At 38.5% G+C, this 26,605-nt stretch overlaps 3 protein-coding genes across 4 annotated transcripts; all 3 read right to left on the bottom strand.

The window, feature by feature from the left end:
- Positions 1–1,649: 1,649 nt before the first annotated feature.
- ubl3b (ubiquitin-like 3b) lies at positions 1,650–10,290 on the bottom strand. Of its 2 annotated transcripts, none has more exons than XM_056770314.1 (6): positions 9,771–10,290; positions 9,254–9,330; positions 4,910–5,018; positions 4,651–4,737; positions 4,431–4,508; positions 1,650–3,124 (listed from the first exon to the last, which is right to left on the bottom strand). In XM_056770314.1, the coding sequence occupies exons 2-6, from the start codon at positions 9,287–9,289 to the stop codon at positions 3,072–3,074; spliced, it is 363 nt and encodes a 120-aa protein (XP_056626292.1). In that variant the 5' UTR covers positions 9,290–9,330; positions 9,771–10,290; the 3' UTR covers positions 1,650–3,071. The 2 variants fall into 2 exon arrangements, with proteins under 2 accessions (XP_056626292.1, XP_056626291.1); XM_056770313.1 differs by having other exon boundaries at positions 9,254–9,406; positions 9,771–10,286.
- Positions 10,291–10,662: 372 nt separating this feature from the next.
- slc7a3b (solute carrier family 7 member 3b) lies at positions 10,663–21,740 on the bottom strand. Its single transcript, XM_056770090.1, has 12 exons — positions 21,640–21,740; positions 18,991–19,381; positions 18,587–18,748; positions 18,253–18,427; positions 17,353–17,471; positions 17,045–17,267; positions 16,633–16,772; positions 16,455–16,557; positions 14,317–14,549; positions 13,933–14,099; positions 12,413–12,521; positions 10,663–12,233 (listed from the first exon to the last, which is right to left on the bottom strand). Exons 2-12 carry the CDS (start codon positions 19,358–19,360, stop codon positions 12,088–12,090), a joined length of 1,947 nt encoding a protein of 648 aa, XP_056626068.1. The 5' UTR covers positions 19,361–19,381; positions 21,640–21,740; the 3' UTR covers positions 10,663–12,087.
- A 459-nt stretch (positions 21,741–22,199) lies between these two features.
- si:ch211-126c2.4 (uncharacterized) lies at positions 22,200–26,412 on the bottom strand. Its single transcript, XM_056770089.1, has 8 exons — positions 26,389–26,412; positions 23,991–25,987; positions 23,846–23,888; positions 23,380–23,535; positions 23,097–23,186; positions 22,510–22,575; positions 22,356–22,427; positions 22,200–22,272 (listed from the first exon to the last, which is right to left on the bottom strand). The coding sequence occupies exons 2-8, from the start codon at positions 25,968–25,970 to the stop codon at positions 22,205–22,207; spliced, it is 2,475 nt and encodes an 824-aa protein (XP_056626067.1). The 5' UTR covers positions 25,971–25,987; positions 26,389–26,412; the 3' UTR covers positions 22,200–22,204.
- Between the last annotated feature and the right edge of the window lie 193 nt (positions 26,413–26,605).

Raw genomic sequence — 26,605 nt, 5'->3', positions numbered from 1 at the left:
TTCTCAGAAAAATAAATAAACTATTTTTGGACTTACTGTAACACTTAAAAGTATTGTTAAAAGTACCCTTTATAAAGTAGGGAACCTCATGCAATTGTCTACCATAAGATAAAAAAATTCCATACTAGTAAAGGTCAAATGTCAATATTTGGTGGTTTAAGTAAGTCTCTATTAAACGTTTTAAAGCATAGGGGTGCATTGTCTGATAAGATAATTTTGCCACATCCATAAGAGTCAATATTCCCCATGAATCGGCACATGCAAATTAAAACAAAACAATGATTTTGTGATATATAAAGATCAATCCCTTCTCTACGTGTTGGGTATTATTGGTTCTGGTTTGTGCATTTAAATTGACAGAAATCCTACAAAGTATGTCTCCCAAAATATGTCCCTTTTTTGTCACATGCATAACATTATTTTTTCTCTCTTTTAAAGTAGAAAACGTGTGCATTGACTGTATCAGGGGTACAATAAAAACAAATCATTCAATATATCGGTAATAAATGTGTTCAAGTTTCAAGTTTTGACTCAAAATGTCACATTCATAAGAATTGCGAAACTTCACTGTAGATTGTGGGCCAATTTATTAAAAAGTATTAAAATAGCTTAAGAACTATAGTACTAGTAATTAGTACATAATGTAGGCCTATAGTTAAAAAATATACTTGAACTTTGTTTTCATATGTCCTGTCATAAGAATATACCAAATAAAATGAACTTATGAAGTATACAAAATAATAAAATGCTTATAATACATTGGATAAACATATTATTCATTCTCTCTTTTTCTAAAGAGTTGTAGACGTTGACTTTAACATATGCATTGCCCAGTTCATAAGTAGAAACATGCGCACATCATAAACAGTTCCCTACAAAGCAATTATGAGTATTTGTGCTGGTCCGAGTGCTCTATCTGGACAGCTCTTCCTTCTCCAAGTCTCTGCCAATGTCAACTGGAAACCTGGACATTTCTCAACAGTATGTCATGAAAGGATTTTTCAGACACGGTGTGGAAAATGCATTAAATGAGAAAAGGTCTATAATAAATTAAAACATATTGCAATCATAAAAAGAAAGGCACAAATGCAACTGGCAACGCTACTTTAGAAAGGCCACAGGAACATTTTAAAGGCCATAACAAAGACTTCCCAGAGTTCCTCTTTTTGTGATCTCAGCAGGAATATACAGGTTAGTAATACCAGTGCTCGCTTGTTCATTTCAATGACTGCTTAAGAAAATGCTAATTGTTTCAACACAAGACCAAGCTCGTAATGTTTGATTCTTATGGGTTTATCCTGTGTAATGAAAGGCACTTCCTACCCAAGCTGAATCACACTGCCCTCTAGAGGCGTTTAACCAAAGTGGCTTGTCTGTTGATTTACAAGTCAGAATTAGGTGAAGCACCCAGTGACTAGTAGATGACAGTAAGAATGCTGAATAAGTTTGCTATGAAACGGAAATAGAATTTAACAAGCGAATTTATACTTCCGCCGGAAAACAGTTTCTGTCAGTGCGCATCAATACACAAAGCAAAGAGTGCGAACAGTTTTTTTCACCATAAACTGGTTTGGTTTTCACAAAGCTGGAATCGAGATCATCAAACAAAATACACAAAACAGAAAGTTAAAAAACTACCCTCACTACAGTTTTATTTGAAAAGTTTTATTAATTTATAATACAAGATTTAAGTTTTTTTTCTATACATGTATTAATTTGTAGCTAATTTTAAAGCAGTGACAATGATTAACACACTTGCAGTAAGTTGGCCATTCAGTCTCTGTGGACTCATCCACAACCACTGCACCATCTTTTCAAAACAGCTTCATCCTCTCTCTCGAGCGCACACACACACGCACACTTTACATGAGTCTGCCATCTGAAAAACTCCCGTCCATACTCAGACAAGATAAAATGACTTACAGAACGCCATTGTTAATAATAATTATCCACAATCAAAAGCCAAACATAACAGACAAGCTTACAAACGTTGGGAAATAAAACACATTTTGTTTTCTTCTGGCCCAGTGGGGACCCATTAGGTGAGGTCCTCCCTGCTCACATCTTCACCCCCAGGAGCACAGCAGGGATCCATAGCACTTATAATGGAGGCTTTCCAGCCGAGCTGCTTCATACGGCCAGATGCTTTTGGGGAATTCCCTTATGTTCTGCACATCAGATGGCAGTGACCGCCCCCCAGGACGCATGTTAGTAGAGGATTCAGACAGAACGTTAGCACTGACTTGTGCTTAGATGACGGTGGAAACAGATGATATCCAGACTGGGCAAGAAGAACAGTTTGTGTCACTTTAACATCAAGCACATTTCACCAACCTTCCAACATGCTTCTTTGTTGGAGACGACGAAATCAATCTATTCAAGTAGACATAATGAATAGTTTTCAGAGAAGGCTGGTACACAACCAAGGTGAGGAAACACTAGACTAGGGTCATGCACAGGTGTTGACATTTGAGAGTCCCACGACTGATTGGTCCTAGGATAAAGGCATACAAGTAGGTGGCAATGGCACACCGAATCAAATCAGTCAAGATTCTGGTGCTCAACTGGAGTTCTCATTTATCTCCTTCTGTTTGAGGCAGGCTGGGAGGGTTAAGACTATAACACACACCACAACATTGTGACTTCAGATAAGGATCCATGTTAAGTGCAATCAAAAGTCTGAGATTATGACGCATATTAAGCCTTGTCCAGTGCCAAAACCTGCTCACAAGTCCGTTTACATAATTTCCTTTCAATGATGGGAACATTTGATTTTCCACAGTTTCATATTTTCAGAATAGGCCGTAAACAAATGGCCATATTTCACTAAGCAAAAAGTAATTTTGGCAACAAACGATGAAAAAACAAACAAAGGCAAACATGAATAGATTTGATGAGATTGGCACAGAAGAGTCCCCAGCCACTACACAAAACACTGAATGAAACCTAGTCACTCTCCCTGGAGCTCATCTGTGATCATCCAGAATGCACCATGGGTTGGTGTGGAGCAGACAGAAGAGGGAAGGAAGAGGAAGAGGAGAAGTAGGTGGGGGAGGTTTGTCCTCTGCGATTTACAGCAGCAGACAGCAGCTGCTTTCTGTAGTTTTCTCCCTGTTCCTCTGGCCTATGAAGCAAAAATAATGAAGTGAGGAAAAAAATATCCCTTTTGTGTTTGGAAACCTCAATGCATGCTAGTAGTCAAATCTAAAGAGAATCAAAACATTTTTAAGAATTTATTTGAACATAAACCTGAAGAGGATATATATGCTGACCCAGATGTGAAGCTAAAGTTCAAATTTCCCAATTGCAACTTTTATTAAGTAAAATAATAAAAAAGTACTATTGGTTAAATGACGACTTAAATCAATAATTATAAACTCTTAAGGCAAAATGTTAAATGCTTTGTAACTTGTAAATCACTTTGAATTAAGGCATTTCAGTATTTGTAGTATGTTGTGAACTTATATTTCTCATTCCAACTTCATTAAAACAAGCTTCAAATTCACTGTAACAATCACGTAATGTACATTTATAGACCGTTTAATTGGATGTGCGCACTTTGACTACAGTGAAATTCCGGTCTGTGTTTGTTTATCGGTATAATTATTTATTAGACATAATGTAGTAGACTTTTGTATTAAAAGAATGTAAAGAAATAAAAATTATCATTTAAAGAAACCGTTTGGGATATCAGGGGGTCAAGTCGGTAAGCAGTCTACATTAAAAATATTGGAGAGGCAGGTTTAGCCAAGTAACTTGTCATCAGAAATAATCTGCAGACACTCCATTATTTGTTTATTAACTACTTCGGTGTATTTTGATTTTTATCAATATTTATTGTATAATAATTTTATTTAATCAACAATTTGAGTTTTATTGCATATTTATTTTATTAATATGTTAACTGTCACTTAAGATTAGCCAATTAACGGTTCCTCTACTGGTAACTCAGATTAATACTGTCTAGACATACTTTTAACTTGCTAGCTAATGTAGTTGCTTGTTAGAAATAATCTAACAACAGGGACTATATTCTTTGCTGGTGTGAACCGGAAGCTATGTTTAGGTCACAAAAGTGTGCATTTGCAGTAATGTTTATGTTGTTGCTTTAAAACAGTTTATAGTAGAGAAGCAAGTTACAGGCATCTTATATTACAGGTAATATTGTTTTGACTGCGTTTTGTGTGACAGCATGAAGCTCTGTGCCAGGCCTCTATTATGAATGCGTGTCCTGCATCCTAATAATTCCAGCAATCAGCCTGAAAGATTAAAACCCCTGGAGCCAGTTGCTACCTGGAAGGAGCCCTCACATAACTATTATGCCCTTGTCCTTAAAAAACAAAAGTGTATTGAATAGGAAAGACAAGGACATTCAGCTGCTGTATATCTGGAGTAATAGGAACCTTCCAAAGACACACATCAGCTCTTACCATGAGAGTTCGGCTCTGGAAGTGTTTCTCTGGCAACCAAGTGCATGACGGTTGTTCGGCCAGGGGGCAACTTTAGAGCTGTTAAACAAAAAGATGTATGCTTATTATTTGCAAATACCTTAATTCCAGACACAAATCCATCAGTTTTATGTCTTAACCATATTGTAACGTCATATTTAATAGTCATATAGACTGTTAAAGCATTTGCATGGTATTTCACCTTCTAGTGTGACATTGCCATGCAGGAAGCGGCCCTGAAAGATGAGCCTCAGGATGCTTGGGCTGGTAACAAGCTCTTCCTCCCAACCTAAAACAAGACATTACATTTACTTCAGAGATAAAGAGGCTCATATGTTACTTATCATTTCCCAACAGTGTTGCAAAATAACCAGACTTGTTGTTGCCTTTATGTACAACTTCAATTCATTTCACATTTTATTTTATCGCTCAAATGTATCATTAGAAACACTGTAACATACCCGCTGGCCAGTTTTCAAAGACATGGCGAGCGATGTCTGTAGCGGAGTCATTAGGAGAGAAGATGAAATCCTGTGTCTTCCCACTCACAAGAATGAGCCGCAGATTCACCTGTAGCCAATTAGAGCAAAGAAACAAATTAAAATGTGCCCTACAACATAGACGTGTCGTGGCATTTTCATCAAACAGACCTCAATGACCCTTTAGTTGGTCTCACCCCACATGACATTTGATGACCTGCAGAGGCCTCCGCATAACCAAACATTCCTTTCTAATTAGATTTATGTTCAGCTATAAGACTGAAACAATCTGCTACAGTCTTAAAAGGTTCCTGAGAAAACATAACATCCCTGGTGGGGGTTGAAGCGATGAAGCCCCCCTTCCTGGGTGCCCCATCACCCTAATGCGACAACCCCAGGTGTCCCAGACAACACAGGAGTGAGTTATTAAATTTACATGGCCTATGCATAACCTCTTGCAGCGGGGGGCGAAGACAGCATGGTGGATTAGTGCAATAGATTCGCTCCATGAGTCACATTAAAAACAGCAGACAGACACAATGCCTCTGCAGGCTACATTTATAACACCTCATGCTACTGCCACAAGCCAACACACACACACACACACACGTAAGGCCAAAACTTAAAAAGTTAACCAATACAATTAATTTAAAGGGAATTTAAAGGATTTGCCGACCGTTTTGTGACGGTTTGGCTTGCACCAAAGAAAAATGTATTTTAACAGTGTGTGTTCTAAAAATATATATATATACTTTTAGTCAATTCAAATTTATTTTTATTTTATTTTAAAAAAAAATTACTGTTTTGACAGCAGAAATGAAAGTAGTAATGCAATTTCATTGCACACACCTGGCTCGAAGTTAACTAACGGACTATATTTGTTGATCAGTCTGGCAAGTCGATAATAATATAACTATTTATATTGAATTGAATTCATAATATAGTAATGTAATTATTTTATTGTATAATAATTGTATTAAATAATAAATTTTCTTAATGGTCGTGTAACTTTGTCGCAGTTTAGCCAGGTAGCGGTTCTTCTACAGGTTACCCAAAATAATACTGGCAAGACATACATTTAACTTGCTAGCTTGCTTGTTTTTAGAAATAATTTACACAGACTTGATTCTGTCTGGATGTGCCGCAAGTTAAGTTTGGGCCACAAAAGCATACATGCACAGTAACGTTTGTTTATGTTGCCGTTTTAAGTCCATACATGTTATTATTGTATTTTTTCTCAATAAGACACACTTTGACAAAACGCCACTTGCAAATGCCACTTGCCATTCATAATTTTTGGTCCTACAATAAGTGGAACTGAAAAAAATGTTTTCTCTCATTGGCCCAAGGGCATCATGCTATCCTCACCCTTGTGTCCTGATTTTGTAAATTAGAATTGAATTCATTATTTAAAATAAGCAGCATCATAAGACTCACTTTCAAAATACTGAAGGCACGCAGTGTGCCTGCCACTACATCAGCCCTAATAGTTTCCCAAAAATAAAATGGGACAAGGAGCTTGTATATCGAACTAGGAGGAGAGTAACTTTGCGATTCCAAAGAGTCCCTTGTTCAGTTTTTTTCTGCCAGGGTTTAAACATACATTTTCCCCTTTCATGGTTTTCAATGACTGCCATTTAAACATTACATCACCGAGAGTCTGTGTGCTGAGCTTGGCCAAGGCTTAATGCTCTCGTTCAGAATCAGATGGAGAAAGAGGGTGGATCTAAGAAGGTGAGCCAGTGGGTCTTGGCACCGCTGTGTTTAAATCCACATGCTACACAGGACACACAAATTAAGCAAAACAAGCTTCATGGAGACACTTCAACCAATGATCATAGCACCTTAAACAACTTTTCTGAGAATGTAGAAGTGAGAAAAGATTGACTTCCTCATTACGCGCATATCCAAGAACAGCATAGGACATTTGCCTATTCTCAAGACGCAAAAAAACAAATTCACAGTCTAATGTAAACCTTATGGTGGTGCCAGCTCACAGTGGGGGGGGGTTCAAGTTTATATTCCACCCCGCTGTGACAGCGGTTCAGGTCATGACCCAAATACTGCCAGCAATCAACATGACAGGAAAAGGACGACCTCTTCATTCCCTCACACCACTTGCCATCTAAAGCTTTGAAACCAGGGGCCCCCCAATGCCCTAACCTCTTGTAAAATCAGGCTCCTGTGCTGAGGGCATGTGTAATGTAGGGCACCCCACCCCCATTCAGACCCCCTCGAAAATATTCAGCTTTCACCTAAAGGGATCTGAGAAGAGAACAAAGAGATCGAACCGTGTAGAATGACGTCATGCCAACAGACTGTTTACAAACACTAAGCCCCCCCGATAAAGACACGTAAAGCCTTCTGCCTCATCCCCTCGCTAATCGTTGGATTAGAGCATTATCGACAAATCTGTTACTGGTAATATAGACAAGTGGGCATAACGCACAAATAAGCACCTCCTGGTGCCCCAGTTTTGAAACCCTTGACAAACACAAAATATCCAATCTGCCTAAATGCCCCAGAAACGGTATGTAAACACTTCTATAATCTCACAGTTTATACTTTATGCATTATCTTAAAGCATGTGGCTTGTAATTTCACCTCCTGGCAAAAATAAGATCCTTAAGTCACCACCATTTGGAAAAACAAACAGGTTCCAGTAACAAGCCGCAAACAAACATGAGTAGTGTGACTATAACATCCACCACTTCATTTTATACCTTAAACAAATGTGACGTATGTTTATTTTATAAAATGGGTTAATGGTTAGGGACTCGGACTTGTAACCCAAGCGTTGGGTTCGAGCCTCAGTATCAGCAGGGATTGTAGGTGGGGAGTGAATGATCAGCAAACTCCTCCACCTTCAAAACCACGGCTGAGGTGAGACACTTGAGCAAAGCACCGATCCCCCACTGCTTTGTGTTCACGGTGTGTGTGTGCTCTTGGATGGGTTAAATCCAGTGCACAAATCTCACACCTGTTTTTTTGTTGTTGCTACCAATCATTATTATTAGTCACACTTTATGTTTGTCACTTGGTTTTGCAAATATATATCCATCAAAAGTTTTCAGAGTATGTAATTATTTTAAAATTACACTTTCTATTTCCTGAAAAACAGCATTTGGATATCCAAGGTTTTGGAAGCACAGTGACGGTAATGCACAGAATCAGGTCCACATGATAGAAAACATCTGAAACAGTGGTTTAGGGTCACTTTTTGATCTGAACTCAAGTTAAAACTACTTGTATGGAGAAACATTTGAATTCAGCATCAGATGATTTTTATTCAGTTTTGCCATTTTTTCACAATTAATTTTTCTTATTGGTTTTTGATTAATCAATGTAATCGATTAATTGTTAATTTTCTAACATCACTAACTCACATTAAAGCTCAACTTTCTTACTTCTCTAATGTATAACCACACATTAGCGTAAACAAGACGCGTTTCGGTTTTAATTAACAAAGTCTGTTGCATAGAACTTCTAGGCAAAAAAATGGTCATCATCTACACCCACTCATAATGTGTTCACAAGAAGCGTGAATTAAGGGATTTGTAAATTACATACGAAGTCGGTGCAAAGACGCGAATAGACACGAACTTGCGGTAGGAGGTGCGAATGATGTGAATTGGTTCGCGCATTTGCATTAACTTTGTATGTTATTTACAAATCCCTTAATTTGCGTTTGGCGTGTGTAGATCAGATCTACCATCCTGCAAACCGCAGCTCCAACCCTGCTTCAGCACACCTGTCTGTAATTATCAAGCAACCCTGAACATGTTGATTAGATGGTCCATGTGTGTTCGATTGAGGTTGGAGCTGAAATCTTCAGGACAGTAACTCACCAGGAGCAGAGTTGGAGATCCCTGGAGTAGATGATGACAGTTTATTTGTCTTTTAGCTCAAGCAAGAAATTTGCACAAAGCTCTTAATTGACACATGCGTAAAAATGTTTTTTTGTGCCACTCTCGTGAAAATAATAAACTTTTCCGTGAATAATAAAGAGCGAGGAGCACGATTGTATGCATTTGGTGGGACACAGCATTATGTCTCAAACTAAATGTATGTTGTAAACAAGTGAAAGGGCAGAACGATTTTTTTACTGAATTACTATCAAATTCCCGAGGATTCATTATCTTCCAAATGAATAAGTGTTTTGGTACTTTATGTTCTTTTTGATGCAAGACCACAATAGTCACCACTTTAAATGGGTAGAAAAATGGGATTTGAAACCAATCCTTGATGATTCCATCTTGCTTTCGTAAAACCCACTTCTCTTTTTGTAAATGTCTGGTTGTCGAGTTTGTTTTCACATATACTCACCATGTCAGTATCTCTCTGTGAGGTCATGGCTGTCATCAGAGGTGGAGGGCAGTCAGGAATCGATGGGTGACCAGCAGCTGGAGGGGAGAACCAATCCGGCACAAAGACTCAGTATGTGACTTTTGCCTCTGGCTTTTCTCTGCCAAGCACGGCCTAGTACCAAGTCAATCATTCACAACATGTCACACAGATTTGTTTGCCATAAACAGTTGAGTGGTTAAATTTGCATTAACAAGTTATTCTCACCTTAAATAACAGATTTTACAAGGAAAATGCAAATGTTGACATAGCTCAGACGATCAAACATTCTTATAAACATTAACATTTATATAAAGCTAGCAAGCAAACTGCTAAAGTTAGAAAGTGCTGTGCAGGTAAATTGATTAAGATTACTGGACTCAGATCGACCACCTGAAGGATCTGTACTTTGTAAATGAATATGTTATGATAATACACACAGCCCGAGGTCTAGACAGGTAATGCACAGAGAAAAACCACAAAAACAAATATCACACACCTTTAGTTTGCTTAATTCACAATCAGACAGGTGCTTGTTGTCTCACTCGATCGTCATAATACACCTCCCAGATATCTGTACGAGAAATCCTTGAGTGGACCCGATCAGCCACCAAACAAGACGAGCTCGTTTTCAGACCCGAAGATATAACTGCCACTCCAAGGTCAAAGACGCATCAAAAATGACGATTAACATCGCATTAAAACACAAGACGTGTCTAAAAATGGGAAAAGTCTGTACGAGCAGAGAGACAGCGAGCGCTGGAATAATTTCTGACTGCGGCAAAATAAAGAGGAACCGACGGAGAGAACGGATCGTTCGCGATGTTTCCAACGACAGCTTGGGCTTCAAATCGGGCTTCAAATCGCAAGTGTTCGTTTGATCGTCCAGGGCTTTTCTCCTAACTGATGGGTACATCCATCGTTCAATCAAAACAGAGGCACCTTAATATCACGAGAAGCGCTTCGAGCAGATTAATGGCCGAGTATTTAAAGACACCGGAAGTCAGCTGGCGATATATGCAGGAAACGGAGAGCAGGGCGTTAGGGGATTTGTAGTTGTTAGGCAGATCTCCATTTTGATCGCAACTAGAAGTATGGCAGTCATTTCACAGGCTGTGTTGAGGATTGGGGTTCATGTGTATTTTTTTCATTTTGCTTGTGCTTTTTCTGAACTCGAAAATAAACAAATATATTTATTTGATATAATTGTATATATTATAAAGCATATGTATAATAAATAAATTAATGTTTACCATTAATTTACATTGCCAAATAACTTAAAGCCAACTACTGGGTTAGATCAAACATGTTTTTGTACAATATAATGATAAAAAATGTGAAAATTCATAGACAACTTTAGTACATTTTAGATATTTATTATTGACAACAAAGGCACATTTAGGCTATTTACAAAAATGCACATAAAAATTGAACATACAATAGATTAAACAAATATGCATGTTCCATTAGCGTAATAACAATACTTCTGAAAAATGAATAGTAGTAAGCCATGTAAACATCACTGAAGTAGAAAATTATTCTTGTGCTATCCAGGTAGAAGGCTGACTCCCTTAAAGGATAAAAGGCCTACAACTGAATGATAAATATGTGTAACATTCACATTTATGCATTTGGCAGACGCTTTTATCCAAATGGACTTACATTGCATTTGTTTTAGTATGTGCAATCCCCTGTGATCGAACCTATGACCTTGGCGCTGTGCTCAACCACTGAGCCTCAGGAAAGCACAGGATCCAGCTTGTAACAGATATGGTTTTAATTGACTGGTTAGCAGCATTACTTAAACATTAACTGTAAAATTTTACAGAGCCAGCAAATCGCAATGAATTAAGATATGTAAAATAAATTGATACATTCTGCTTTAATGTTCATGTAATGAAAATATCATGACCCGGTAAAAAAACAGTAAATTGTCATAATCTCATGTACGATGTAAACTCTACCATGACCACCTTTTCATAATGAAAATGTATAGTCCAATGTTTTTACAAAAAACATTATGAAAACTACACAAACTGTTATCTTAAGATAACAATTATCATCTGAAATAAAAGCGCTAAGATTCTGATGATAAAAGGAAAACTGTAACCAAAGTTCATCACCCAAGTAAAAAAATATTAAGTTAATGTCAACGAGATAATGTCAAGTATTTCCTCCCACTGGTACATAAATACATAGAGCCTATACATCATCACAAAAATACATCACAAAAATAAAGAATATACTTTTGCAAATAGAAAACTCCTGGCAAAATTGCAGTTCTAAATATATATTTTCATCTACTCTTTTCTCCAGTCATGTCAAGTTTAAAAAATGAATTACGTAGACGTTTTGAAATCAAAACAAACAACACATTGTTTTACTAAATATAAAGTGAATTCACTTTTTGACCTCAAATTGAATTCACCCTACTTTCCCAAAGTATCTTTCCTGAACACAATCCCATTCACTATGGGACAAGAGTCAACTTAAATGACCAGAAACACCCACAGGCAGAAAAACACCCTGCACACAACAGTTCTGCCCCACCTATGATCTGGTAACAGATAAAATACTTCCACATAAGACCTTGTAAGACTAGATCAAATACTGTTCACACTAGTTTGTTACAGTAGCATTATACACTGACACAGGGTAAACAATTAGAAATAATATACAGTTGACGTACTGTACAAAAACCCTCTTTTTCAGTTTTCAAAGCAGACTTCAGATAAAACATAAGTTGCACATGTGAAACTGCTGCATGTAACAAAACTGGTTGTAACATGGCTGCCAGAATAATCCAGTTTTTCTTCCTAGGGCGTACCGCCCTCAATTTCACTCTCATCTTCATTCAGATAGATGGGTCTTTTTCCTTTCAGAATTGGCTCAAGTTTTTGTGGAGAATTATAAAGACCTTCCGAGCTGTTCCATATACCATAGGCAAAATAAATAAGAAAACCTAAAAAGAAAACATTGAGGTCAAGATCTGGAACATAGTACCATTAAAAAACGATATACCAAACAATAAAAACATAATAATCATTAAACCCCATGATCACTATTTTAAAACATTATTCCATGATTTCTTAACAACTAGTCCAATGTTAGCAATTACCGCAAGACTATGATGTTACTCACCAATAACCATCCAAACGGTGAAACGCAACCACGTATATCTGTTGAATAGCATCATGAGGTAAATATTTACAAACATACTGACCAAAGGCAGCAAGGGGAGAAAGGGAACCTACAAAAAAAAGGGAATTATTATAAACACAATGTTATGAAGACTTCAGAGAATACCTCCTAAAAAGCAACCAACCTGTATGGGCCATTCTACAGAATTTGTGCAAACTGCTGTCCCACATAAAAAAACACATTTAAAAAGCATTTGAGTATTCAAATCGTAGTTGTTTACTAAGATTCTTCCATTATCTATTGAAACCCACAATAATATTTATAATATCAGTAAATTTAAAGGGGACATTTGACTCGGCTAAAACGAATATTATTGTTTGGTTTAGATGTAATAAAAATGTGTAAACACGATTTAAGGTTAAAAACGCTGTATTTTCCACATACTGTGCATGTTTGTATCTCTTCTTTGCTCCGCCTCTCTGAAATACGCTGATATGTTACAAAGCTCATCACTCTGAAAGCGAGGTGTGCTATGATTGGCCAGGTCACTAGTCCGTAGTGATTGGTCGAATACTCCACGGAAATGTAACGCCTCTTGCCAAGTTCAGAACATCAGGCTGCGACGGTACCTTTATTGCGTATACATTTAGGTGGTCTTAGTCAAATCATACCACAAAGTGACGTAGATGTGTGTGGGTGTTGTTGTGGGTGTTTCAGGCAGGTCTGGGTTGGCATTCGCTTTTACATAGAATGCATCTTTTGTTCCGACACTTAAATTTTTGCAATTTTACGTGTCTAATACAGTACATGCATGGGCAACTTATAACACACCAAAGACACAGAAAAACATTTATTTATGCCATATGACCCCTTTAATATAAAACCATCATTTATTGGGTACTTTCAGTTGGGAAATGGGTGTCCTGAACCCAAACCCAAATCAACTTATGAATTTGATTTATATATATATTTTATTTTTTGAAGTTCAAAAACATATTTATTTTATATTTTATTTTAAAGTGATTAAACTTTGTATAAAAAATGTGTCCCTGATTTTCATGTCACTACCGTTAGTCCATTGTCTGAGACTGATTTTAGCCACGCCCCTACATTTGGATCAAGAATCATTACTGTGTCCCTCTCAGGTACATGGTGAGTAGATCGGTCTTATCATTTTGAAGTAAATGGGTTCAAAAGTAAGAAAATCTGTGTGTCACTTTAAGGATCGTCACTACCAAACATATTTTTTCTGCAATTAAACAAACTTTTTTGGGCGTTATACCATTAAACAAAATCTTAACTTGTAAATATAATCCCTCTTATTAAATGATATATTATTGTGTTTCGGTTAAATTAACTTCACAATTACGAGAAATGTGTACCTTTGATATTATACATTTTGTATATATAACAAAATTCAAAATATGTTCAAGATGTTTCCAACTCCGATTTTGCACCAATTCTGTAGAATGGCCCATATACTGAATATCAGTATAAAATAAAGTAACAAAAAGCCTAACCTTAAAGGTGAGAACTTCTTTGCTCTGGGGCTGTCTCCAAATAATAAAGATGCAGATGCAGGACAGAAGAGTTAGCACAACAACCACAGTAATATGAACAGGGCTGCCGTTCCCCACTTTCTCTCCACACACCGACAGCACCACACACAGAAGTGTGAAAAGCACAGCTGGAAAAATACAAGTAGAGGGGATCATCCATCTGTTCAATATATGACACAACTTAAGAAATTATGCGGAGAGAAGCGGAAGTCTAAATTATTTTACATTTCCTGAAAGCACAAATAGACAGCTGTTCCAGGAAGTAAATCTGTATCCTTAAATAGATCTGTTTCTATAAATAAATCATGAACCAGAAGAAAGAACAGATAGCAAGGAAATGCTTACAGATGATGCCAGTTGCAGAATAAACAATCAAGCCCGACGTCATATTTGGCACGTCACAGCTAGGCTGCACTAGCAGCCTGATGAGAAACTTCTCTTTAAGTGGTGTTGTCTCTAGCTCCTGGCCAGACTCATCTCCACTATCCACATCTGCCATGGCTCCTTTTGCTTCCAGCCGCTGTATCTCCATTTGCCTCCGGTCCACACCTCTTGAGCCAAGAGTGCCTGGCTGATATCTGTGAACAGTGAATTCAGTTTTCACTAATATTCTTAAAACCGATGATGTTAATGAACACATCTGTATATGGGTCAATGACGTGTTTTGTGTCCAAATTCATTATTTTCCTAAAAAGAATTTGAATAAATACATGTCATATATCAAATGGATCTACAATATGTCCTTTATAAGAAACTGTAACAAATCTCAATAAAATGGAAGGAAGGAGGCGGGAACCGGAAGACATTTTATACATTTTATACAAGTAACTTAAAATCCGGCGGCCCCTCACGGACGACCGCCGGCGAACAAAACATGAACATAAATATAAATACAAACAAAACATAAGTTCGGGCCCGGTCCTCTCTCTTCGACGGTCCGGTCGCTCGTTCCTTTTATATGCTCCCATCTCCTACGTGATTCGAGGCCGGTGTGCGCACAGCTGGCGCTAATTCACAATTACTCACTGGACTCGAACCACGGTCTCGCCCCGCCTACTCTACTACATACCCCCATCACCCCTCACAGGCCGGGGGGTACCCCCGCGACTGTGCAAGCTCCCTCCCCCTCCTTCGGGGGGGGTGGGGTGGGGGGTATGCAGCGACGAGACGAGACAACGGAGACGGGAGCCCTCGGAGCGACCGGAAAGAGAGAGGGGAGAGAGGGAAAAAAATTAAAGTCCGGTTCCCCGACATGCTGCCGCTCGTTCCTCAACCAGCCGGAGTACTCTCCTTCGCGGTGCCTTGCGGTGGCCCTGGGGCTTCGGTGGACGGCTCGACCGTCCGCCCCCTGGCGGCCGGCGGTGGCTCCTCCTTTATCTGGGAGTCGGGGCGGGCTCCCCGTCCCCTGGTCCTCCCCCTTGGGCGGACGGACGCAGGCTCCAGCCTCTGGCAGGCGGTGGCCGCACTCGGCACTTCCGCCTCCTGCTCCTCCCCCTCGGGGGACGGACGCAGGCTCCGGCCTCTGGCGGACGGCGGCAACCCCCCCGCTCCCGCTTGGACGACAGCCACCCCACCTCGACCCAGGGGCGCGGCAGCAAAGGTCGCCGTTCCACCGAAGCTTTGACGGTGGCCGCACTGTGCACTTCCGTTTCCCCAGAGCCACCGCTTCGGGCAGCCACTGGCGGACGCCCTTCGTCCGCGCTGCCCAAACTCTCCGGCACCGCGAGGCCACTCGGCGGCGAGGACTCTCCGACAGCATGTCTCTCCTTCCTCCCGGGTTTCGGCACCACTGTAACAAATCTCAATAAAATGGAAGGAAGGAGGCGGGAACCGGAAGACATTTTATACATTTTATACAAGTAACTTAAAAGCCGGCGGCCCCTCACGGACGACCGCCGGCGAACAAAACATGAACATAAATATAAATACAAACAAAACATAAGTTCGGGCCCGGTCCTCTCTCTTCGACGGTCCGGTCGCTCGTTCCTTTTATATGCTCCCATCTCCTACGTGATTCGAGGCCGGTGTGCGCACAGCTGGCGCAAATTCACAATTACTCACTGGACTCGAACCACGGTCTCGCCCCGCCTACTCTACTACAGAAACCCTTTTCATTTTATTGAAATTCAATAGATTTTTTGAGTTTTGGTGTTTGAAAGACCAAAAATGTCAGGTGGTGCGACCGTCCGAACATACAAACAGAGAACAAAACTGAGAAATAAATGTTAATTTTCTCAATAAAATTCTTAATAAAATATTTTGGCATGATTTTATGTTAAATTTCTTATATATGAGGGGAAAAATACTCAGTGCTAAATACATTAAATGTATATTATTTTAAATTAATATATGGTCGCACCCCCGTGACCCGAGGTAGTTCGGATAAGCGGTAGAAAATGGAATGGAATGGAATGGAATGGTCGCACCACCTGACATTTTCTTATTTGTCACTGACCCATATGACATGGAAAGAGTTCCCTTACCGGAGAATGAGTATGCACACAGCGACGAGAGTGTAGGCAAGCAGGGTCCCAATGGACATCAAGTCCACTAAGGCATCGAGTTCAAACAGGAAAGCCATCAAAGCTACAGGGAGAGATTATGGAAGTCATACACAAGTAAATACAGACAGTCTTATTATGAATAAGGATTCATTTGTACCTGCCACTATGCCAGACACGATGGTGGCCAACACAGGTGTCTTTGTTTTCTTGTTTATGCGGGAGAGGGAACGGAAGAGCAAACCATCCTCAGCCATAGCGTAAATCACACGAGGCATAGGGAACATGGAGCCCAATAAGCTGAAGACCAACATTAAAACATATGATGAGGACAATGAACTAAAACAAGCATAACATGATATAATTATGATGAGTATAACCGATAACAATAGTCTATGATGGAATTTACAACCTAGTCTGTAAAATATGACAGAGAATAATACTTTGTGGTACAACGTCTGGTCCCGCCCTACTTTCTTCTCATTACAACACGTCAGGTTGTGGAAAAAAACAGGGAGTGAATGTTGTTCTACCACAAATGTATGTTCTGCTCTTTGAATTGTTTAACATACCTGGTGGAAAGAGCACATAGGGAACCCACAGCCACTAAATAGCGTGCAGGGTCCCACTGTATATAGCTGAAAGCTTTGGGAAGCGGACTCTTATCGTCCAACAGGTAATAGGGAATCATGAGGGTAAGAGCTGCTGAGACTCCAAAGTATGCAACAAAGCAGATGAGCAGCGAGGCAACTATCCCTATTGGGATGGAACGCATAGGGTTTATGGCCTCCTCGCCTATGAAACCAAGAGTGAGAGGTGGAGTGAGAATTATTACACAGAAGATATACTGGTTTAAAGTGATGTGTATTGCGTGACTCACTCGTAGTAGCGATGCAGTCAAAACCCACAAAGGCATAGAAGCATGTGGCAGCACCTGAAAGGATTCCGGTTAGACCGAATGGAGCAAAGCCGCCCGAGCCAAATCTTTCCTCGATTTCTCTAAGATTCAAAAGAGATCAAAACTTTACACATTTTGGGTTCATAAATGCTGAAATTCCTTTAATTCTGTATTTTCTTATATTGCTAATATAATTTGTAAAAAAAACTGCAAAAACTATTTGAAGTGGTTAAGACCATTGGACCCTGCTGTATATTATATTGTTATCATTTTTATACACAGCCACAGACAAAATTAAGAGACTATTCAAATTTTAATTTAAACAGCATTTCTAGATGTATTGTATTTCAGTCTAGTGTCTGTTGAATTTGAAATAAATTAAACCTTATAGAGTGACAAAGTCATCCAACAGCAATGTGAAAGACAAACAGCATAACTAGACACATGAGAAATTATCACATAATTTGTTTTACTTTTCCTAAATGCATGTACAAATATTACTATTTTATTGCTGAACTTGTTTTCTTTGTCGTATTTGAGATCTGAAAAAATATTTTTGTGTGATTTTGACCTGTTTCGCCCGTTTCCATTATCTCCAAATAAATGCTGATAAAAATATTTTAATTTGAAATAGAAATATTGTTAGTAGTTTCCGTGGTTGTATTTAAAAATCTATTTTAACGTCATTCTCATTTAGTTGTAATGTCATTTGATTTTTAATATCTCAATAATTGAATTAACCATGTCATTACTTCCAACAATACAACATCTGTGATCAGTAAATAACACTAGCCCAACGGACAAAGCTTCTAAACTTTACTTTTTTCTTGATTCCTATTAGTTTGTCTACTTCTAGGTCTAATAGCAGAGCGATTCACTTACTGTTCTGATATCGACTGGTTGGTGCTGTTAATAAAATCCTCCTTAGTAAGATTCCAGTTGGCAGTGTTGCCTTTCACGAAGCCTGATATGATGACAAATGCTAGAACCACCAGGTTGACTACTGTGAAGATCTTGTTGACAAGTGCAGACTCACTTACTCCGAATGCCAATAATCCTGCAGCGTAGGAGGTGAGAAAGAACAAATTCACGAACAAATTCACAAACAAATTCACCACTTTTGCATGGCAATGGTAAAAAAACAGTACTATTACACATTTTTATATTGGTATTATAAATAAGAGAATCCCCCCCCCCAAAAAAACGTTCTTCTCACCAGTCAGTAGCATGACCAGAATAAGAGCGAAAAGGTCTGGATAGTCAGCCAACACTTTTCCAGTGTCTGGAAAAGACATTGAGCCTTTAAAGAAACCAGAGATCTTTTTTTCCACCAGACTGTCAAAAGTTGAACTCCAAGCTCTTGCCACACTAGCAGTGCCTGTGAAACAAAGTGAGACAGATGTCAGAAGGAGTAGATGCCTTATGATCTCCTCTGATCTGTCAAGAGCCCTTATTTCCAGAGAAAACACTTCATACAGTATAAAGTCCACTTAAACACATCCGTGATTACATCTAATTGATCAAACTCTTGGACGAGCATTCAGTATCACCTCTTAGGATTGACGGTTAATTTGTTTACTTTAATGCGAAAGGCCATAAAATTTGGACCCACGTGCTCACCTATCACATACGACAGAATCAGGTTCCATCCCGTGATGAAGGCCCATATTTCACCCACTGTGACATAGCTGTACAGGTAAGCAGATCCTGTTTTGGGAACCCGTGCACCGAATTCAGCGTAGCACAGACCGGCGAGAACTGAAGACAGGGCTGCAATGAGGAATGAAAGCACTATGGCAGGTCCAGCCTTTTCTTTGGCCACTTCCCCAGCCAGGACATAAACACCCGCACCCAGTGTTGCTCCCACACCTAGGGCTGTGAGGTCCAGCGTGGTAAGACATCGAGAGAAGCGGGATTCACCCTGACTGCTGTCCACCACACGACGTCTCATCAGCATCTTCCCGAAGGAGCCCAGTTTATTTTTGGTCATGATGACACGAGGTGAGGAGGACTAAAGGAAGAGAGAAAAAACATAATCTTTTTTTATTTGACCAATTGACTACAGTACAATAGGGATGCTGAGGTTTGTCATTTTTGTATTTAAAATTTCCTAGTTAAATAACTGTTGGCATCCAAACACTGGCTGCGCCAACGGTGGGACTCTGGGTTGGACTAACAGTCTTGACCGACAAATGGCAGATAGCCGGAAGAATCAGAAAAACCAATCTGTATACAATCATAATTGTATCTATTTGGCGACACAACTGTGGCAGAAATGCAGGCCTTTGCATGTTTCCCAGCACACCCTGAGACAAATCTCTTAATTTCACTTTATGAACAACTCGTATGACCACAGAGCAGGTATACTAGGAGAATTAACTGGTGACAGTCAAATCTACTAAATCTATACACTCCTTTAATTAGTCAGATGTAATCCATGTAGTACAAAAACCCAAATCCCACATAGGGAGCATTGACATTGTGTGTGGATATCTCAGACAAGACCCAACAATTAATTGCACTTTTGGTTGAACTTAAAATGAAATGAACAAGGACAACAGCTTGGTCAAAAGAAAAAAAAATAATGGGAGACAATTATCAATGGAGTTTACAAAGGTAGACCATTAAATATTTTATAAAGGTTGTGCTATTGTGATTTCACTCTTTCCAATACAAAACACACATAAAAAGACTTAAAAGTAACACCGTTTTCAGATGGAAATCATTTAAATAAAGCACACAAGGTTTTGTGTATGCACAAGGAGGTTCGTGTCCAGTATCTTGAGCAGTCATTAATATTTGATCATATTCTGTCTGTGGTACAACAACACTAGAAGTAAACTCTCACATGCCAAATTGTTTTGAATTACTAACTCATGACTCCTTAAGCATTTTCAGTGGATTCTTAAGTGTATGATCTGATGAACTATAGAGAAGGAACAACGATGAGCGTATAAAAAAAAATAAGATCACGTGATCTAATACTCTGTAAAGTACACCTCTTTCTGCGTATCTCCATGACATCACTAGAAAGAAAACATTTCCTTCCACTGGTGGTAAATTGAAGACGTATAGGATGAGGGGCATTATGTGAAACCCACAAGTGGCAAATCAGAATGTAAACAAACTTATGGTCAATATATGATGTGCACTGGTTATTATATAAGGAAATAAAAGATATTTTGATTATCAATTACCAAACTGAATGCACCGTCTCAACATTTAATCCACGAGTCAAGAGGCTTTTTAACATCAAGTAAATAAAACTGCACAGTAATTGTTCATAAAACGTGCAGATTTGGTACTGTCCCAATTTCCCTGCAGTTAAATAAAGTGTATAATCAAGCAATACATTATACAAACAACATTTCCTCCAACTACAAATAATATTTAATGTAACAGACAATGAATTAACTGTAGTCATTGTGGTTATCTTTGCTAACACCAGACAGACATTTTTATGAATACACCTGAAAGGATGTGTAGTTTTGTTTTTAAGGGAAAGTTGTTAATTTGACTGTAAATATACATTTTTATATGACAGGCATCAAGTAAAGTATGCAAATTATGACATACAATCAACTGAGAACCAGGAGCATTAGCTGACACACGGTGGTTCATATAAAGAAATGGACTTGTATAAAACGACTCAACAGCTTAACATTAATGATGCCATTGCTATTAAGGGTCACAAGATACATAATAGAAAGTAAAGGTATTTGTCACAGGTATTGATTTAGTTAAGAATGGCTTTTTTTCTTTGGAAGCATAACTGCATTTTTTTAACATTATTATTACTGGAAATGAGTAATAGAGATGTTTCAAAAGACATCCATAAAACTGGCATCTTATTTTAATGCTGTACACCTTTAAACTGATGTGCATACCTTGAGGTTGCCTTTACCAACATAGTAATATAATAATATAACACGCGCATTCGTGTTTTTAAATTGATTGCAATTTTTTTATAAAGACGAACGAAGAACAAACTCAAAATATTTTATATTTAACTGGGTTTTAATTGTTTATTATACACATTGTAATATGTATACACAATAATAGCAAAAGGTTATGAACCATCCACATTTGTCAGCTTACAGGCTTGCGCGCGCGCGCCAAGAGCACCACGAGGATAATTGTCAAATGTTAATTCCGCCTAATGTTTCCCCACTATACAATAATCTATTTATACATTTGACTAATAATTGGTACTTGACATCTTTCGAAGAAAATGTATTTGGGGTTAAAGACATAAACAACAGCAGTTACCTTTTAGAGACGACGTACGAATCAGAATCCTGTGGATTAAACTCACTTGCGATGCTCGCGCGTCAAGAAATGAACACAAGCATGCTTCGTATCCTGTACGGAAATACACCCCTAATAAGGAACAGTAGGTGACGTCAACATACAAACCATGTTGTCGTAGACAAAGGTAATTGTTACTCAGCAAAGTGATTTTATTCGTGAAAATCCTGCTTCAGTTGTTGATACATTTTATATAATAAAACGAACAATATCCACATCAACGCACATTACACAATCAATAGAGCATACATTACAAATATTTAAACAAAATGGGGGGAATTAAATTGAAAATAAGGTTCAATTTCATTAACAAAGCACATTACATTGAGAACAATATATAAATGCATATAACTGCATAAAATTTCCACAACTATTAGAAAATTTAAATTTTCCTTGTACATTTTCTTCTTTTATCCTGTGTGGCAATGGGGAGAGAGAGGGTTTTAAAAGCTGCATACAATCAACACACATTTAAAATAAATTCCTCAAAAGTTAAAAACATTGTGTAAAATGATGTAATACCTGCTTAAGTTCTCTTTAATTCCTCTACACACATCTCAAGTTTTTCGTGCAATGGTCCCCAGTTTTTACACTCTATGACATAACAATATGAAAACATTTAATAGAAGTTAACAGGAAAAAATATTTCCATACAGAAAAGAAAACAAACATAATACCTGATCGTAATCTCACTAGCTCTTCAAGGAACCTCTCAAGTTTTTCGTGATGCTTTGAACAATTTATACAGTCTGGAAGGAAGAAGTTTAAAGAGATAAGACTACACAAGTGACAACTCATTTCAATGCATTAGCTATAAGATGATCAATCCACCTGACTCATGGGCTGCTTCAGCTGGTTGCACAGCATCACTGACTACTGTAGGATGAACAGTAGGTGCTGTTGATGCAAAAAAAGACAAAGAAATGTCAGAAAAAAGGCTCAAAAAGAGAATTTAGTCTGACTATTAACATGAATCTGGATTACAACTATTCAAACAAATAAGAACAACTGTATTAATAAAGACTTTATTTGGTTTCCCAATAAACTTGGTTTACTTAAACCATGTGGATAGAAATTGAAGTGAGAAAGGCGGCTACATAGCATGTGTAAACTACTGCAGGAAGGACATTTTGGTTATTTAGAAAATTCACTTTTTATAGACAAGTGTCAAAGCTCCAAAACGTTTTGATTTGACTTCACATTTTTGAAAGAAACAAAAGTACGTATTTATTTTAACCATCATATTGTATTTTACAAGGGTTATCTGCAGCTACTTAATACTTTAATTTGGTTTCCATGTCACTCATCATTGCTTTTATTAAAGACCATATAAGAGATGTTGAAATCCTCGATCAAATCTCACAAATACACAAAGCAAATGATGACAAAAATACAGAAAAGGGGACGAAAGGTCGCACCAATTCTTTTTCTCTTTGCTGAAGGCAAATCATCATTCCTCAAGTGCTTTTGGGCCAGACCGGGAAGCAGTGTATTCCTCTTCCTCATACCTTTTATAGATAGAATTAGAGGAAACATTATTTCTTTCAATCAATACAGAGCCCTTCATTTTCATTTGTCGATATTATGTAGTATTTCAAAAAATAAATATTACGAATATAAAATCTGTAAACCTAATCTAAACCACAATTAGAGTATCTAGGAAACAAGTTGAGAACATCTCTGTCGTTGTGTCAAAAGTACCTGGTAATCCTGACGGTTTATTACTGGACGGAGGCTGAACAGTTTCAACAGAGTTTTGTGTAGTCTGTGGGGTCTTGAGAGCCATTCTTTTCCGAGTTGGAGGCTGTCGCCCTGATGGTTTCATCTGTGGTATACCGGAGCTTGAAAGTTTTGAAACTGCAACAACATTTTAGTTTAGAAATTAACAATTGTACAAAATTAAAGGGATAGTTCACACAAAGATGAAAATTCTGTCATGAATAACTCACTCCAGGTTGTTACAAACCATCATAAATTTCTTTATTTGGTTGAACACAGAGAAAGATATTCGGACAAATGCTTGTTAAGAGTTCTTGGATGCTCAGCAGAACAAAGATATTTATAAAGATTTCAGACAACAAGTTGAGCAGATGACAACAGAATTTTTAGTTTTGGGTGAACTATCCCTTTAAACAAACGCATGTGTATTAGTGCATAAACAACTCACCTGCTGTGGAAGTATACCCAGGCACAGAAGAAATCACAGGTGTCTGTTAAAAACATCCACATGTCACTTAATAAAAACTACCGCAAATATAATCTGGTAGTGATTAAACAAGGTTACAATTTGTAGTCATTGACAAAATTCCTACCTTAAAAGGGCCGACTGATGCTGTATAATTGACAATGTGCTTTGCTTTATTCAGCTGTCCTGTCTTCTTGTTGCCAGGTAGAGTAGAAGATGATGCGTCAGATTGATGCGATACATTTGGCAATGGAACCGTTTTAGGTCTGAACGCTAGTGATGAGTTCATGGATGACTGTGGTCTTGGTGGCAGACCGGATTTTGGATGACTGATCTTGGAGGAGAGTTGAGGTAGTTGTCTTTTCACGATTGGTTTTGTTGGAGGTTTTTTCTCATTCATTGGCTCTGATGTACTGTGACCCGAAGTGCACTGTGTCGAGACTTTCTGACTACGGTTCGAGCTCTGAGTCACATATGTGGCAATGGTCCCATCATGATGGCTCGTTCCAACAAGTTCTTCACTTGAATGTGCCTCAATACTGTTGATCACCGAGAGCCTTTTTCTCATAGGTGTAGGCTTTGCGTCTCTCAGTATTGCAAACCTGGGTTCTTTGCCAAAGACGATAGGCGTGGATGTGACCATGAAGCTGGTCTTCATGTCCAGCGTATCATCCAGACAAAAAATACTGTTTCGGCTGAAGTTTCCCGTTTCGGAGTTTTGAATGCACTCAGAGTCAACAAAACCAGGTTTTGATGTTTTTGGGGGGCATTCATCTAGATTAATCTTAGAGGAGTCTGAGGGAGTTTCTACAGGGTGAACAAATGCTGAGGTGCTTGTCTCAACTTCTGCCTCTCTGTTTTCAGAAACCGTTTCTGCATTACTCATAACCGATTTAGAGACATCGCTAGTCTGGCTTGTCATTTCTGTGCTTGAGGATTTGATTTCTATAGTGGTGTTCTTTAAAATGGGAAGGTCTGGGACAGCCAGTTCAGTGGTTGTGTTAAGTTTAGTAAATGTTCCCTCACCTGGCTTCACAGACACAGAGATTGACTGAATATCACCCGAGGCTTGAAGAGCAGCGCTTTCAGTTTGCTCCACAATTTCATCTGTTACATAAGCTTCCTCTGAGATCTTTGTAAGTGGACTATTTATTTTAGCATCCCTAGTAGATTCAGGGTTTCCGTCCCGTTTCTCCTCTTCTAGCTCATGTGGGTGAATATCTAAAGTAACGTCATGTTTTTCACTTGGCCGTTCTGTAGTAGTGTTTGAGGCGGCACTGTTATCACTAGATGAATTAATTTTATCATGCGTAAAATCCAGATTAGGAATATCCACAGTAGCATTAACACCTGTGTCAGAATCTTCTTTAGTGTTCGGTGTCTGGACCAGGTCGATAGTGGCATTACCTGATTTTATACGAGCGACATCTATATCTACTGTTGAATTAAGTCTAGCATCAGGACCCTCCCTAGGCTCCTGAGACTGGACAGACTCAAAATTGCCGTTCTTAATGTCGTGAAGATCAACAGTTGCATTAATACCAGTGTTTGTTGTATTAATTCCACACCTTTCCTTCAAATCTTGAGTCACATTAAAAGAACTGTTCTTCTCCGCACTTATGAAATCTGATTCCTCAAAAGATGTAATGGAAACTGTAGGAATATTACTAAAATCATTGTTGTTTCCTTCTACTTTGCTTGCTGTTACATTCGTAATGTCTTTATCATTCTGCAGTGATTTACTAGATGTGCTTTCATCTGCCAAGTGGCTACATACTCCAGGCATAATAACATTAAGATCAGAGATGTTGGCAGTCTCATTCCTTGGTGCTATATCTACCTCGTTCTTATGTTTTGTTACCCTTTCCGATGGTAGGCAAGCAGGAGAATTCAAAGCGGTTCCGGTCTCATTATCAATGAAAGACTGTTCGACTGTGTCATCGAGAAATCCAGAAACTTGTGGAAAGGGTTCATCTGCAATTGAATAGAAACTGGAGCAGACATCTGGCAATTTATTTGACTGGAAGGAAGAAATGGGCTTCTGAAGAGATGATCCACCCAGAAGGGTGCCACCCTGGGTAAGCTTCCACCTTAAAAAGCCGTCCATGTTCCACAGGTGTGTCGCTAAAAGGAAAGAGAATTATGGAAATTAGTTTGTTACCGTCAATAACTAGGTTTCAGGAAGTCATATATCTCACAGGGGATGGGCAAACTCTTGTTTCCTTAAAGGAAGTAAGTTTAAAAGAATTTCTTGAATACTCAATGTTAAATATAAACACCAGACTGACACATTCAGCAAAAAGTAATCAAGACAAACAGGAAAAATATAAGGAATCCAACATTCCGTTTGTATTGAATCATTTACTTGAAAGCTCGCTGTATAACTGTCATCTGTCTGTACCATAGCATAAATCGTCCTGCCACGTCTAGTAAATTGTTGTCGATAAGAGTATGGTTTTCTAATAAGTACAATATCACTTCTAAGCAAATAAATCGCAATCTTTTAAAGAACAAAAGGTCCTTACCACCAGATCTAAACACACAGCGAGTGTTTGCTACTTCCGTTTCGATTTTGAAAACGGAGGACGTTCTAGTGATTGGATGAGACGATCGGTCCTCGTCCAATCAGAGTGCGGATCCTTGAGACGTCCAAACGCACATCGACCTATAGTAATGGCGGGGGTCTATAAGCAACAAAAAGAATGATAAGCTGAACTTTCTAATCCATATCCCGCCTCTTAT

The sequence above is a fragment of the Triplophysa dalaica genome, chromosome 16, assembly GCF_015846415.1.
Source record: "Triplophysa dalaica isolate WHDGS20190420 chromosome 16, ASM1584641v1, whole genome shotgun sequence".
Classification (NCBI taxonomy): domain Eukaryota; kingdom Metazoa; phylum Chordata; class Actinopteri; order Cypriniformes; family Nemacheilidae; genus Triplophysa; species Triplophysa dalaica.
The sequence above is the reverse complement of the archived record's forward strand: the minus strand, read 5'-3'. Positions and strand labels throughout refer to the sequence as shown.

Coding starts and splice junctions, on each gene's coding strand:
- ubl3b (XM_056770314.1), bottom strand. CDS start 9,289: ATGACAGCCATGACCTCACAGAGAGATACTGACATG. Junction 4,738..4,909: donor CTTTGAAAACTGGCCAGCGG/GTATGTTACAGT, acceptor GTCTTGTTTTAG/GTTGGGAGGAAGAGCTTGTT. Junction 3,125..4,430: donor TCCAGAGCCGAACTCTCATG/GTAAGAGCTGAT, acceptor TTTGCTTCATAG/GCCAGAGGAACAGGGAGAAA.
- slc7a3b (XM_056770090.1), bottom strand. CDS start 19,360: ATGACCAAAAATAAACTGGGCTCCTTCGGGAAGATGCTGATGAGACGT. Junction 18,749..18,990: donor GATTCTGTCGTATGTGATAG/GTGAGCACGTGG, acceptor TTTGTTTCACAG/GCACTGCTAGTGTGGCAAGA. Junction 16,773..17,044: donor CTATGTGCTCTTTCCACCAG/GTATGTTAAACA, acceptor GTTGGTCTTCAG/CTTATTGGGCTCCATGTTCC.
- si:ch211-126c2.4 (XM_056770089.1), bottom strand. CDS start 25,970: ATGGACGGCTTTTTAAGGTGGAAGCTTACCCAGGGTGGCACCCTTCTG. Junction 23,187..23,379: donor TAAACCGTCAGGATTACCAG/GTACTTTTGACA, acceptor TATCTATAAAAG/GTATGAGGAAGAGGAATACA. Junction 22,273..22,355: donor GCTAGTGAGATTACGATCAG/GTATTATGTTTG, acceptor GTTATGTCATAG/AGTGTAAAAACTGGGGACCA.